The sequence below is a fragment of the Manduca sexta genome, chromosome 13 (genome assembly GCF_014839805.1).
Source record: "Manduca sexta isolate Smith_Timp_Sample1 chromosome 13, JHU_Msex_v1.0, whole genome shotgun sequence".
NCBI classification, from domain to species: Eukaryota; Metazoa; Arthropoda; class Insecta; order Lepidoptera; family Sphingidae; genus Manduca; species Manduca sexta.
This window is the reverse complement of record NC_051127.1, coordinates 13,488,905-13,504,467: the sequence shown is the minus strand read 5'-3', so window position 1 is coordinate 13,504,467 and position 15,563 is coordinate 13,488,905. Positions and strand designations below refer to the sequence as shown.

The window sequence follows — 15,563 nt, the reverse complement described above, 5'->3', positions numbered from 1 at the left end:
ATTTAAATGCGAAACGAGCAAATAATAGCGATAAGATTAACGCGATAGTCTACTGTCTAGACAAGACGTCGAAAATATAATGAGCGCGAACATCTCGACCCCACACTAGAGGAGCGTGGTCCGATGAACCGTCTAGTCGCCCCTGCCCGTCCCCAACTCACCCCACGCGACACGATCCCGGTACGGGGCATTAATACTGAAATACAGTACCTAAAGATTCACGTAACACTAGCTTAGCTCACATGCGTAGATCGAAATGTTATTAACGTTCACGAGTTAGTTAATAACTAGGTACAGAACTCCCAGCTGACGCTTATAAGTTTGCTTTTAGATTATCACTGAACCGAACGACATACGGTTCTAATGCATAATGCAGCATACGTTAATAAAGATTATTCTAATTTAAATATCTAAAAGTAACGGAAAATACACGGATCCACAGATATATGAGACGATAACCCGCTAATGGTAGCGGAAATTTAATTAATCGCACGTGCCATTTGATAACGATAGAATATTCTGATTAGGATGAAGCCGTATCGAATAAAGAACTAAAACGGTATAGCAATAATAGTAGTGATCAATACGTTCACCTTGTCAAAATGACAACATTACTCGAATCAAATGACATAGATATTGACGGTATGCAAGTCAAACGCTTGATCATTAAATCTGCAAGCATTACAAGCGCACAAATAGGCTTCGGACTGTACGGCGTATAGCATTACATATTCACCACATAATGGTCGAAACGGGAAATGCACGCAAACACTGACGAGGGTACAGGAAACAAAAGACGTATAACAGACAGCGACATTGCGTGGTAAGTACTGCAATGTATATGTCTTTAAGAAATGAATAACGAAATTGTTCTCAAAATATATGAATTTGCAAGCTATGTAATTGTGACACGAGAAGCTAAACTTAGGCATAAAATATTTAAAAACAAATAACACACATTGCCAAACACAAAGACTTCGGGTTTAAGCCATTCAACGTGGTAGGTTTTCGTTAAAAAAATCTAAGTCTATCTCTTTCAGCCTCTCGATTGAATAAACAATTACAAAATGAGTCATGAACGCGACAAAACTACAACCAATAACCAATAAACGATCACTCGCAATTAGGCTTCGCTTAATCGATGCAGCAAAATATCATAAAAAAAATATTGACGTCAACAACTATGCGTGTTCTGACAGTCACACTGTCAAGTCGCGGTATGAAGACATAATAATAATATCAGCCCTGTATTATATACTTGCCCACTGCTGAGCACGGGCCTCCCTCTACTACTGAGAGGGATTAGGCCTTAGTCCACCACGCTGGCCTATTGCGGATTGGTAGACTTCACACACCTTCGAAATTCCCATAGAGAACTTCTCAGATGTGCAGATTTCCTCACGATGTTTTCCTTCACCGTTAAAGCGAACGATAATTCACAAAGAATACAAACGTGATTTTAGAAAATTCAGAGGTGTGTGCCCTTGGGATTTGAACGCTACGCTATCGCCGCTTGAGTATATAATATGAAGACATACAAGACAATAATGCTGCAAAACCATCATCTAAACGCGGTCTTAACGTGACCTAAACAATAGCATAAATATAATTGTAAAAACTTGAGCGGCAAGCAATTGTTTAAAAACCGCCAGAACAAGCGGACCGTGGTCGAGAGCTTTGCGAAGGCAACCACTTCATTAATCATGAAAGAGGAACATTAAACCCAACAGTACATTTTAATAATGAAAGTCCAAAGCAGTGCCGTAACAATCTTTTGATTTTCCGGAAAGCGCTGTTTTAATTTAAACAGGTGTAGAGCCGGTTCGCATAGCTATTAGAGGTTGTTGAAAGTATTGAATTACAATTGGAAAAAGCTTTGAAATGGAGCAATTGTTCAAGTACATAGAAGAAATGGAATTCTAACTAACGGCTTAATGAAAAGAATTAGATTAGTTTTTCAGTTAAAACTGGAAACGACTAGAGTGGTAAGGGTTTAATGTTAAATTTTGTCAAAGCTAATAATCAGCTTCCAAATATGGTGAAAAGAATTAAGAATTGTGTTTCACAATACTTAAATACTCTACTATTGACGTAGAGTTATGTTCACATTAGAGTTACGACAAAATAACTACTTTCATGAGTAAAAGCGTTCTGTCTGGACACAAGCCAGGATGGCACTCTGCAGTCTGGTGTGTACTAAACACCAGACTCTATAAACTACCATTGCGACGTCAACACATTATTTAATTTTCATAATTGGATATCGCAAGTAGAGGTTTGGAACGTTGAAGGCTATCTCGACTCATTGTTTTCTTCTAAATACTATACAAATGTCAACCAAACAAGATAATTGTGTTTCGCAACAGAATACGGGTTTGAGATTGTCATATTTAGATGACATAACAAATAAAGAACACAACACGTGCTATATATACGCTGAAACCAGTTTTACAACGTTATCTTGAAGGTTATATGGTGATAAAATACGAGTGAAAGTAAAACGCGTTCAAGTTGGACACGGAGCAAATAAATCTATGAAATTTATATGAGATTGTGGCTTGCAGTTAAACGTACACATTGCCTGTAAACATAATCTCGCGTTTTCGATGTTATTTCCCGAGAGAAAATTACTAAATTGGATAATGGACACGGTGCTGCGGTTAAATCTAAGAGTTCGGGAGGTGAACTAATTTAAGTTAAAAGATAAGATAAAGTGGCAGTAAAGTGTGTACATGAGTTAGCGAAATACAACGAATAAAGTCATTTTATTCCTCTTTCACAGTGTTTGTCGTACTCCGTCCGCAACACAGCTTAAATTAATTTCAAATTCAAATCACACGGTCTAACCTTCACCGAGTCAAGGAGACGATCTTGTAAACGGAGTAACTCAATAGACAGTTGTATTTCAATGGATTCTTTACGTAATAGATGAGGGTTTCCGTGCAAAAGACTATGGAAGAACATTAGCTGAAATCGGCAGTTGATTGCAGATCACATCGCGGTTGTCAAGCGTCGGTTATCGATTGTGACGGGTGTTGCGCGCCGGTCGGCCCGGCGACGTCCTTGGCCGAACCACGCCGTCTCACACTCCCACCCCTGGCTCTGACGTCACACCCCTACCCCTCGTTGACATGCGGATCGGGTCATCTGTGACGTCACACGTCACCTCATTACCGTCATTGGCGATGCACCAGTGAACTCTTTACTGCAGTCAATTGGCTGTCAAACTTCTTGAATGTAAGAGTTTTAAACGTATCAAGTGGTCCACTATTGATATTATTGTTTGAATATTTATAAACATACGTAGGGAATGCGTTCGTTTTGTCAAGAATAACAAGCATCAAACTGAGCAACTCAGAGCGTGCCAATTCTGTAGCCGTTAAATCAATTCATTTAAATCTCCATGTTGAAGATACAAGGCAAGATGCTATTTTAAGCTTCAGTACGGCATTGTCTGTATAGAATTTTAACCTCATTTTCATGATGGAATAATTAATGTTCATCTAGAAAAGAACTACATTCATCGTAGACATATTGTGCTTTATTTTAATAAACGCAGCTGAGCTGACCAATATTTTATAACCGTGCTCTTTGGTATCGTATCTTTCGACTGGAGAATTAATTGCATTATTTACAAGTTGATGGGTGCTTGGTATGCAAGGATCAATCCTGTGTTGTCTCACTGCTGTACCTATTTTTGCCGGTAAATAAATGTTCGAATTGATAATACAATTCTATAGGTATTGGCAGCGGTGTTTACTGGGTATTGCGAAACTAACCATCTGATGCCTCTCCAGATTACGCCCAAAGTGCGCTGACAATTACCATGCAGTGCTTTGTAGTTCAGGTCTTTTGTCAGCTTCAACAGAAACGGAAGACTTGCCACGAGCGACGAATACAAACGGGCAAGCGATCTGTTCATTTAATTCATCTTTAACAAACTCTAGTTCAAAGCAACAGAAATCCTTTACAAACGAACGGCGAAAACATCTAATAATACCAACAAAAAAAAATAACCAACGTCTATCTACATACCCAAGGTCTTAATAAAACTCTAATATGCGTGAATAAATAAAAACTTCAATAAGTATTAAGATCAGTGGGTCGTTATTAAAGCGTATGTGTGAGAGAGGCGCGCATTCTTCAAAAGAAAGACGAGCGTGCACCATTCACCTCAGCCGTATAATAAAACACCATTTGCATATTTATTTACGTTACCACTCGTGTCGGAAATGTGGTTTTTATTCAATCAACTTTATTGTGTAATGTGATTAATCTACACTAGTATAAAGAAGTGAGTTGTATAATTTGGTTGGCTCGTAGAAGCTTTGCCTGAATCTTTGTGAACAGATTTGATTTTTTTTTGAATGGTTGAACAATATACTGTCCCTGTATAAGAGGTTATATTTTATTCATTAGTATTATTTCAAGAAAATATTTTTATATGGGAAAACCGCGGTTGAACTGCTTTAGGTATTATAACAATACAACGTGAAAAAACAGAAATAATTTTGCAATTCTTTGAAATAGCCTTCCCTACATGAAAGAAAATAAAAGGTAAACTTTTTTGGATCAAATAATATCTTTAATATCAGGCAATGTTAGGATTAGTCTTATATTTCGTTTTACTTCTCCCCAGGAGAAACAATCAAGATAAAATGAATAACATAGAAAGTTAAACAAATAAGTAAAAGTGGTCTTGAAAAAAAACTTAATCCGGATATTACTAACATAAACGAAAGTGTCAACTTTAACGGCAACACACGTTAGACCTACATCTTAGGGCAATGAACTTGGCAAACGATTTATTCCTAGTTAAAAGAACTGGTATTTTAATTAATCGTGAATTAACTCCAAGTATGTAATTAAATTTATGGTACTCCACGATGGTGAGATATTAACAGTTGCATGTGTAGTAAAGTTTTAGTTATACACCAATATTTATCTATATTATATAGATAATACAGTATGATGAGCCGATATCATCGTAGGAATTACGCAGTTAAAGATACGCGCGTAATGCGTAGTGCATGAGGTTTGTGGTAAAACGTAGAACATATTGCGTGATATTATTGTCGGTAACAAAACATGTTTTGAAAATATATTTTTTGTATAAAAGCGATAAATGTCTGGAAAAACACGTGTCATTAGACAATTGACATGATTGGTTTTGAATGATAATATTTATTTCGTTAGAAATAAGTATAAGTAGGATTAAGTGTAGGGTAGTTAACTACTTAATTTAAAATACTTTTATCAAAGATGATAAAATTTCGTAAAATTTTGAATGATATAAAAATGTATATCATTCAAAATTTTACGGAGAAAAACATTCTTAAAATCCGTGCAATAACAAAAGCTTTGATATTGAGTGGAAGGACTAACAAAATAGAACAGTAATAGCAAACTGTGACGTCATCAGGTGTCATCCGCCATAACGCTAGGTGCGTGAGAAAGAGATAGCGCAATAACCCCACCACGCTGCCACTTTTGCTCACAACAATAATATTAGTTATATAATTGTTTTATTTTTCAAACAATTTTGATGCTGAAATTACAAAATAATTATTTTAAAATATTATTTTCTGTTACATATAAAATAAACGTAGCTCAGTATCAGTCGTAAATCAAACTTGATCATTCTACAGAACAACTCAACGAAAATTTAAATTTTTGCCAACTATTAACAATCCTTTGAGAATATAATTCATCATTAATTATATCTAACTCACGATATGAAGAATAAAGTAAGACGCAGTAAACGCGTGAGGTCGTTGCTTCCTGCGCACTCAGGGCTAATGATATTAAGGAAATAAATATTTATTTGGATATTTATAGGGTTTGCAACCGAATGGCAACAATGAAAAGGGGTCCAATAGTGCGAACAGGATGTGTGCTGGTGCGTCGACCGCGACGGCAACGAACTCCACCCGCCCCATAGGAATACCGGCAAGTGGACCGCCGCGTCAAGAAAAACATATTGCGCCCCATATAAAGTGAACACCGAGGAAACACAATAACAGTGAAAAACTTTCCACCAGCCCTTTGTATGGACTATGCAGTCGTTTTAATGGACGGCAAATTATCGTAAACAATAGTTCCTCATGTTTGAAACTTTCTTCGAATCGATAAAAAATTGTTTCTTATGTTGGAATTATTATCGATAAATACTTTTCACTGGCCGTCGTACTATTCTAAGATGATAAAACTGGTCACATTTTATATACTGATTTACTACTGTTTATCGACTACCAATCTTATTGTATTGACAATAAAGACCACAATATCACGTCCTTGTTCGATAAGTTGATAAGGTCATTGTCACTTGGACCGATGTGTGCGGTCATGTCACCAATGACGTATATTAGGGAAGGTCGTTCAAATGTAATAGATGTATTAGAAATCAATCGATAATATATCGATAATCGTATTTAATGTGTAAAAATGAACCAAGAATTGTGTTCAAAATTTAAAACCAGGAAATTAAAAAGCTTCAACTCAAGAAGTGATTGGCATTTTTTTATGATTGAATGGAACCACAATCATAACTAATAAAGGAATAGAGCGATATAGAATACGAATAAATATTACTTGTATGAAATGTAACGTAATCATATTAGAGTCCTATCTATTTACACATATAATAAAATAGTTTCACACGGGTGATGATGCCAGCAAAACTAGTATTCAATATAACTAGATTTCTCTTCATCATAAAAAAATACTAACAAAAGCGACCAATTTTGTTTATTGAAATATTTAAATGAGCTGTCAATTGAAGCTCGGACTCTTGAGTGTTGTGTGATTTGTGGATTCTAGCGATAGGTGAGCAATTTGAATAATGACCCGATGTCATGCACTTTTTGTAATAAATAATGATCTTATCGTTGAACTATGGCGTTAAAAAAGGTTATACTAATAAATGATCGGCTTCGTACTAAAAATAAAATTGTATTTCATTGTTGTGAAAATAGTGAAAGGAATTTGCACGAAATCGTTTAGAAATACAATTTCATGTATAGAATGGTGTCATTGTGTCAGAATAAAAAGATGGATAAAATGTTCTATTATGCGACTCCCCCTGTGTTGGCACAATAACCTATTGTAAAATATATACCAAAAATATCCTACAATTCGCGTAAACATTCTATATTAACGATGACACCATCAACAAAAACAATCATTGTTCGCTTCAACTCATGAAAAACAAAAACAAGTACAGTACCGTTCCAAATCTGTTTATCTGTTTAATATCGAAATATTAATCGATGAATCGATATATATCTATGTGCGGTATCGATCATCCCTACACGCAGACGGCGGGGACCAACGCATTGTTCTCCCGGGGGGCACTAACCCACATGCGCCGATTAGATATGACCGACCACTGAGTAAACACCCGGGCGCCATTCACGATGTATGTTAATTTACACGCTAAATTTGATGCGTTTAAGTGGTTTGTAACGTTTAATTTTCAAAAACAAACAAATTAAACGTATTTTTTTACGGTAACTTCAATTTTATTTTTATTACACCACAGCTACACCATTATTAGGTACCTGTTAACTCTAAGGTGAAAAAAAACGTCAGTAATATTTTCACATGCTCATCGATAGCACCAAAAATATTCGCAAACAATTGTCGACACAGATAGCATCGCGTTCCTGGCACCAAACCAACTATTTTGTATACTAACTCGCAAACACAATTTGCGTACAAAATCTCGGTAATCACGCAAAATCAAATTAAAAACATAATAATATCAAATCCGTTCATATTTCAGTAGTGGCGCATTGCGTTTTCCACCGCATAATTTTCTGTTAGACGTAATCCCATGGTTTTGGTGAATTATGCGTCCCCATTTGTGTGTGCGCCGTTAAAACCCATTGTGTGTACTCATGCAATATCATTGTTTCGTCGACGTGCCAGTACAAACACAGCATCTGCCGACAGATAAGAGGATCCAGAGCATTGGGGACGTTGTCGTCTGATTTCGAAATCGGGATCCGTTCGCACTGCGCTATCTGTTATTATACAACTCGTATAGTCAACATTTCCTAATGGACTTAATTAAACGAAAGCGATCCCGTTTCACCATTACATAATTTTTGGTTTTAACAAGTGACGCTTGGTAATACGGCCGCGTTTCGCGTAAATCCTGTGAACAGAGGCTTGGTCACGTAAGCCCCTCTAGGTGATTCCCAAACGTACGTAACACTAAGGAAACATCGTGTGTAATTCTTTCATTAGCACTCTACCAAACTTTAAATGTATGCAGTCTCAGTTATATTGTATATAATGTACATATTTAAATATGTAATTGTGACATTCTTGCACAAACTAACTCAAGCAGTTTAAAGGATACAATATTTGATCATTAATTATAATACTTAAACGGTCAACAGTCATCTATAAATCGTCATTCAAATCGCGATCAATGCACTGCGCACTGCCTCTTCTTCAATGCGAAATCGAGCAAATATACCTTCACCAATCCTCATAAATGCAGTCTAAACTCACCTGAAACATATCAGTGTCGGGATCCTCCATGTACTCGACGATGACCGCCTGGTTACGATTGAGTGTGTATGAGATCGAGTGCTGGCTGGCGTCGAGGATCGCTTCGCTGCTGTGCGGAGTCTTAACCACATAGTGTTTCGAGCGACGCACGCCGTTCGCCTGAGTCCTTCTGTATAGGACGAACTTGCTGCGGCGCCGCCCGCGCTCGCCCGCCGGTAAGTAACCATTGTAACTGGAATAGAGGTATGATAAATGTCCATCGATTACTGTATTTATTGTTACTACTGTCTGGAAAGAACTGTTTGCCTATTTACTTCACGTTACATGTATAAAACCGAAATATAACACAATATAGGCATATTCATGTACGTTAACAAAAAGATAAAATGCATAAAAAACTTCACGGTCTCAATTAATGTTCACAAGAATAAGTGATAGATTTTTCTCTTTAGTAATATAAAATCAATTTATTTGATTGTTTTGGGAAGATGTACATTTTTACTTTTAATTTAATAATGTTTGCTACTTTAACATACGTCTCTAACAATGCAAACTTTTATCAAGCATACGATCAAGTCATATTATTTCCCTGTTGGTTCTAACAAAGAGGACCTAATACTATTTATACTTGAAAAAAAATACACAAACATTTCAAGTAAAGATCCTTGAAGGCACCTCATTATCTAATGGAAGACAGTCACCGAACAATGCATAAGATTATGTCACAGTGAACAGTTAACGGCTAAAAACATCGCAGTAGTTAAGAACAGAAGCCCATTATGTTAGATAATAAGCATCAGTGGGAAAGGTTAAACTTCCTTGAGAACCAAGACAGCGGTAGATGCAGGTGACGGTACCATTGGCGTATATTCCCACCCTCGTACGTAAACATCAGAATCCTTGACCACTTCATCGTTATGACTAACATCAGTATCTTTATTACGCTAATGTCATAATAAGAAAATTATAAATGTCATATTGAAACAAATATAGTAATCGCTTCGAACTAAATTATATATCAAAGGTTTCGCCTTTCAACAGAATAAAATATCAGCGTCTTATTACTTTGATGGTAAAACAGCCTTTGAGTGCGGTTTGCCCTCTGCTACACACTTATTACCTCTATTGGAAAAGGAAAATATGGTTCTTTGATCTCATATAACGTTGTACTTAATCGAATTATGGCTTCCACGTGTTTCAAGAAATATATTCCATAGCCGTCAAACTATTTTCTTCATCATTGGTTACGGTTACTTGATGTTATTATTATTTTATTACTTTGAATGACGAGACGAGCTTGTCGTTCGCCTGATGGAAAGCGATACCACCGCCCACCTTGAGTTACAAAGTATTGTTCGGTATTCCACTGCGCTCGCTTTCCTGAGACATGAGATATTAAGTCTAATTATGTCCAATAGTTACACTGGCTACAATGTCCTTCAAACCGGAACACAACAGTGACAACACACGGTTGCTTGGCGGCAGAAATAGACATTGCGGTGGTACCTACCCAGGCGGTCTTTTACATATGAGAGATCTACCACCAGTAAATAGTAACACATTCCTATAACCAAATAACTCACGTTAGATAATAATCCAAGTAACATCGACAAGAAGTTGGACAATGTACGTAGCTTCATGCATGGGAAGCTGAACAAGTGCATATCTTTGTCTAGTATTACATTACGTGACATAACACGAGCGTACAATGCGTTACTAGCATCTATGTTTTGTAAATGATTCGAAGACTTCAAAGAAGAGCACCTTTTAATGAAATGAATAAAGGAATACAAAGAGAGCATTGCTGTTATGTTAAATATTGATGACGCACACGCACTCCTTTTATCCCTGAAGAGGTAGGCAGAGGCGCAACTGGTGCACCCACTTTCCGTCCTATGATGTGATAGGGTGCGAGTATATCGCAATATCGGGTACAAATTCCAGACTCCGGGATGATAACGAGTAGAAAAACCCAATATCACTTTGCCGGACCCGGGGATCGAAACCGAGCCGTTATTTAATAACTACGCCACTGACGCAGTCTTTATAAACAATATTGATGAAAACGGCTATAATATTATACTTTATCAATAATTTAAATTCCTTACAATGAAGTCATGCGCCCAAAAACATAAATTTTCAAAATTTACATAATGCATCGGTAACCTATTATGAGAACTCTATATTCATTTTCAAAACTAACACTTCGAAATTTAGATAAATCAAAATACGAACGAACTACAAATCTCGTTAATATGACTAATACCGATAACTTTTTTTTTCACTCATAAAGCGACCAATTTTCCGATCACATGAATTATATAAAAACTAATAATTTATTTATTTCAGTAGACATATAAAAAGTTAAGGTATTGCATGCTCGATACGTGTGAAACTTGAGTACGACACGCGGCGCGGAAATTGGCGACTAAAAGCAAATTAAAAAAAATCAACGCGCCGGAAGTCGCACACGGAAATGATGTCACGAAGGGTCATCTTTATTTTCGTCACACATCAGAATGTCGGCCCCAGTCTATCATGAATTCCCAATGGTGTTGTCCAACTACATAAACATAGTTTCTGTAAATTAGTACTGATGTCGAGGCAGCCGGTACTCCAAGATATAAATTTAAGAAGATGTTTTTATTAGGGTTCGAATCGGTCCCAGTAACCGCTGTTTATCGGACTCCAAATATATCGACCATAAAATATTGACAGTCCTCGATATTTCAGTTTCAATAATTTTCTAAGAATTTAAGAACTACGTCTTTTTTGTATCCTCAGTAACGATGCCAAAAAAAGTATGATAGGAAATTAAATTTTTAACTTATTTTTAAACATACTTGACATTTATGCCTTTGCTGATTTAAAAATAAATCTAATATCACATACATGCGTCGGAATGGGTATAATATTAATTAAACAGCACGTGTCGTTCACAAGGTCGTTCAATGTCAGTCTCACTGCATCCTAGCCCAACCTTGGTGCCGAAAATAGATTGAATCTTGTACGTAACACTTGTAAACGAATCAACACCAGAGATTTATTCCGGACCGCGGCATTCCTATCGGCCTTTAAGACAAATTTAACATATAATTATTGTACGTGTAGTTCCGTGTATGTGTCACACGGGGCATTGAACTGCTATTAAATGAAAATTAGACTACAGTCACTAGGTTGTTTCAGAGAGCAACAGTACAGTACAATATGAATATTGCTGTAAGTAATTTATGTGGGATTGTGTTGTTTCCGAATGGAATGAGCAAGGATGAATAAGTCTATGAGAAGAGAAACGAGGGAAGTACTATGACGGCGCGTGAGTGGAAAGATTGACTGGCAAAAGTGAAGACGAAAATTTTTATGTAATATTTTATTTGAAAATACAGGTAACATATCCAAAGAAGATATATTTTATCAGTGAAATGTCACATTTATGAAACTGAATAAGTGTTTCGTAATACGTGTAAACCGAATTAAATGAAGCCCCATGACTCTATCTATAAGCCACTTCTCAAAGAAAAACGGTGTTAAGTTGTCACTGTTATGCGGTTGCCTCCCCTACTACAGAGAATGTTTACATTAACCCATCAAGCTAGTCTCCTGCGGGTAGGCAGACTTTACATACCTTCGGAATTCTCATGACGAATTCTTAGGTATGTAGGTTTCATCGCGTCGTTTTCCTTTACCTTTAAAATGAGCGATATTTTACAAACTCACGTAATTTTATTTTATTGCTTTGAATGAAGAGACGAGCTTGCCGTTCTCCTGATGGTAAGCGATACAAACGCCTATAAACAGTTGAAACACCATCCAACACCTTGAATTACAAAGTATTGTTTGGTATTCCACTGCGCTAAAGTGCGTAATTTTGAAAGTCAAAGGTAACTGCTGCCTAATTGCAGAGGTTTCTCCCTGCAATCTGTTCCTTTCCCAGTTAGGCCAGCGCTGGTTAGTGCTTATAGCAGGGGCATATTTTTTTATAATTAACTTTAGCAAAAACATCACGTAAAGCACTGGCTAATAGCAGTGCTTTCATCCTGCAATTTTGGTGTCGGAAGTCTGTTCCATTCTCAGCTAGCTCAGAGCTGGTTATTATTAATAGAGGTTTTTTTTTTTTATAATTCGCTTTAACAAAAACATCACGTAACGCATGAGAACGCAACAAATAACCTACACATAAACATATTTATCCATACCCGAGACCGACATGGTCATGGGGAAACCCGTTTTTTATGTACAATCTGGTACCACTACGTATTAACTCGTATAAATCGTAGGCTAAGCTCATTATTTAGATAACTATTTGATTAAATTATACAATTATCAATAGAATTCTGTGTAACGAAATCATAACTGCGAGTGATACTTCGCTTCGAAAATGAAATAGTAATAATATAGGGTAAAATAAGAAATGATTCGAAAGTCTCCTAGAGTGTTATTTTTTTTTTAAACTTTAATCTTCAACCGATCAGATTGAGCAGCACGGCTATTTTTCTATGTTATACCGACTGTAAACAATACATCATTACGACAACGATCTAGCCTTAAGACTAATAAATTATTTAAATTTAACTTAAACTTCTAATGAGACTATGACAAACAATATGTCCAATAACACTTTTTTAATTGTCTCTTTTGTAGGGGAAGATTGTGCGCGCGTTCTTAGCATGACTATTGCCAACCTTTTTCTCCCGCACGTTCCAAATAACAATCAAATTCATTCACAATTCCTCAAAGACTTATAAATAATTTACATCATAAAATATAGAGATGAGACTGCATTAAATTTTCATAACACATAGTCGCTTGTGTTCCCTTCAACAATTGATCGCATTATGTACCCACATCGGCTGGCAAGAAGCGGGGGTAGCGTTTTAGTGAAATTGAATTAGTGGTGGCGCTGTGAGCTTGCTCGTATATCACGTGACCGCAGCAGGAAACCCTTGCAGGAAGCCACCGACCGCTCGACGGCACGGTAATACCACCCAGGACAATGCAACTATGTTTTTGTATTACATTGTAACTAGCTTTGACTTGCGGCTTCGCCTGTGTGCAAGTTTTCCGGGATGAAAAGCAGCCATGTCCTGCCCAGGGTCTCAAACAATCTACATAGCAAATTTCATCGAAATCCGTTCCATAGTTGATTCTACCGTGTTGGAAGTGGGACAGACAGGCGCTGCTGGAGATTTTGTTTTATATGTGAGGATAGCATAGAAACTCTGACATTGAATCGAATTTTTAAATAATTACCGTTTAAATAAACTTTATTTGTCATTCTTATGTTCATCTTTACAAATTCTAAACTGTGACATATAGAATTGCAACGGCATTTCTGAGTTATTGTAACAAAGGGAATGAACCTTTCTGCCATAAGATTTCTAATCTTTTATTATTTAATAACGCCAGTCCAGTACTGTATACCATCTCCTGGACACGAGCCTCCTCTACTACAGAGAGGGTGTTATCATTTTTAATTTAGTAAACTGTATTATTTTTTACATCGAATAATATATATCTTGTCTGACGTTGACGTTGTTTCGATTTGGAGACCTTGCCCATAAATAAATAAACCCTTGGCACAAAACGTGATCTAAACCACAATAGAGGTTTCGAATGATGTCATCTAATATAAGAAATAAAACTTAAATGTCATTTATATTATAATTCGCCTCCCCTCTTGGCGCATACCATTTCTATCGCAATGAGATTACGTTGAAATATGCAATAAGGGTGGTTTACTGAGAATATCGATCTAATATCCTTATGGAAAATGAGTGTCAACTGATTTTTTATTTAAAAATACTGTTGTTATATTGAGAATTAAGATCCTATTGTTCTAAGTACATTTATTGTTAATAATATCGCGAATAAGTAATGTGTTTTCCCCACAAACATTTGCAGTATTATTTCGCTCCGAAGCGTTACTCGAGATAGTTATTACGGCGGTTGCGCTTTTCCTAATGTTTTCTTTACCTTTACAACTTCCCTAGCGAATGGTAATTAACATTTTATACAGTCAACTGATTCAAACATACAGAAGAGTTACACCACATAATCTATACTAATATTAAAGCTGAAGAGTTTGTTTGAACGCACCTATCTCAGGAACTACTAAACCGATTTTGATTTTTTTCGCTAATATGAAGCTACATTACTTCTGACATTACTTTATATTCCGGGAAAATATCGCGCTTTATTTCACGCGGGCGAGTAAAAGTGTGTTGTATTCTTTATGTTTTGTAATTATCAAAACAGTGTTTAAAATATAATTTTGTAAAAGTATTTAAATACCTTTAATGATAAAAGACTGTCAAACGAAAAGTTTTCAAAAGAGCTGAATTAACAGCCTGCTACTACAATGAAAGTAACGGTCGATAAATAATTTGGCTGATGGTTCAAAAGCAATTTAACGTTTAATTACAACAATTTAACAACAAAAACTTGCCAATTTACGCTTTAAAAAACATTTTTCATAAAATTACAAACGCACAAAGCTTATTTACGGTGCGCGATGTTTACGAAACTTCCTTAATTCTCGCTGGAATTGTTAAGATCTATTTTAGCGGCAACGTGTACCGCAAGCCGGCAGGCTTCCGGGCTTGTGTACTTGCAAACGGCACCTCGGCAGACAGCACGTATCAAACAAATCGCGCGTACTTTCGTAATACCACGCATAAAGCGGCTATAATAAAAACGCTGGTAACCTTTTTACTGATTTTTATGTCGTAGGCTTGAACAAAGCCGATTTAGACACATCAATGTGTGTACAACCGCTGTGAGTGTGACACAATTTCTTTGGTGTTGCGTTAAAAAAAAAAAACATTGTGCATTACGCCGATATGATGCTGCGTTCTAATTAAAATTCCATTTTCCTCGACATTTGAGGACGCGAGCGAAAATTTTGCCTGTTACCAGACCCGGTTTCATTAGTGTTTCGTAACGAACCGACCGAAAAATGTTTTCGGTGAATTTTAAATATTGTAAGTCATTACACGCGATGCGGTTAGCGTGATAGTATTTTGCTCGGTGGAACGTAAAATCCA

At 36.4% G+C, this 15,563-nt stretch overlaps 1 protein-coding gene across 6 annotated transcripts in view; it reads right to left on the bottom strand.

Moving 5' to 3' along the window:
• Nucleotides 1–15,563, bottom strand: part of LOC115449129 (protein pellino) — a 66,232-nt gene that overhangs the window by 30,256 nt on the left and 20,413 nt on the right. For all 6 annotated transcript variants that reach the window (XM_037438040.1, XM_037438044.1, XM_037438043.1 and 3 more), the window contains one exon: nt 8,521–8,752. In XM_037438040.1, coding sequence (XP_037293937.1) covers nt 8,521–8,752 — 232 coding nt within the window. The remainder of the gene's footprint in view (nt 1–8,520; nt 8,753–15,563) is intronic.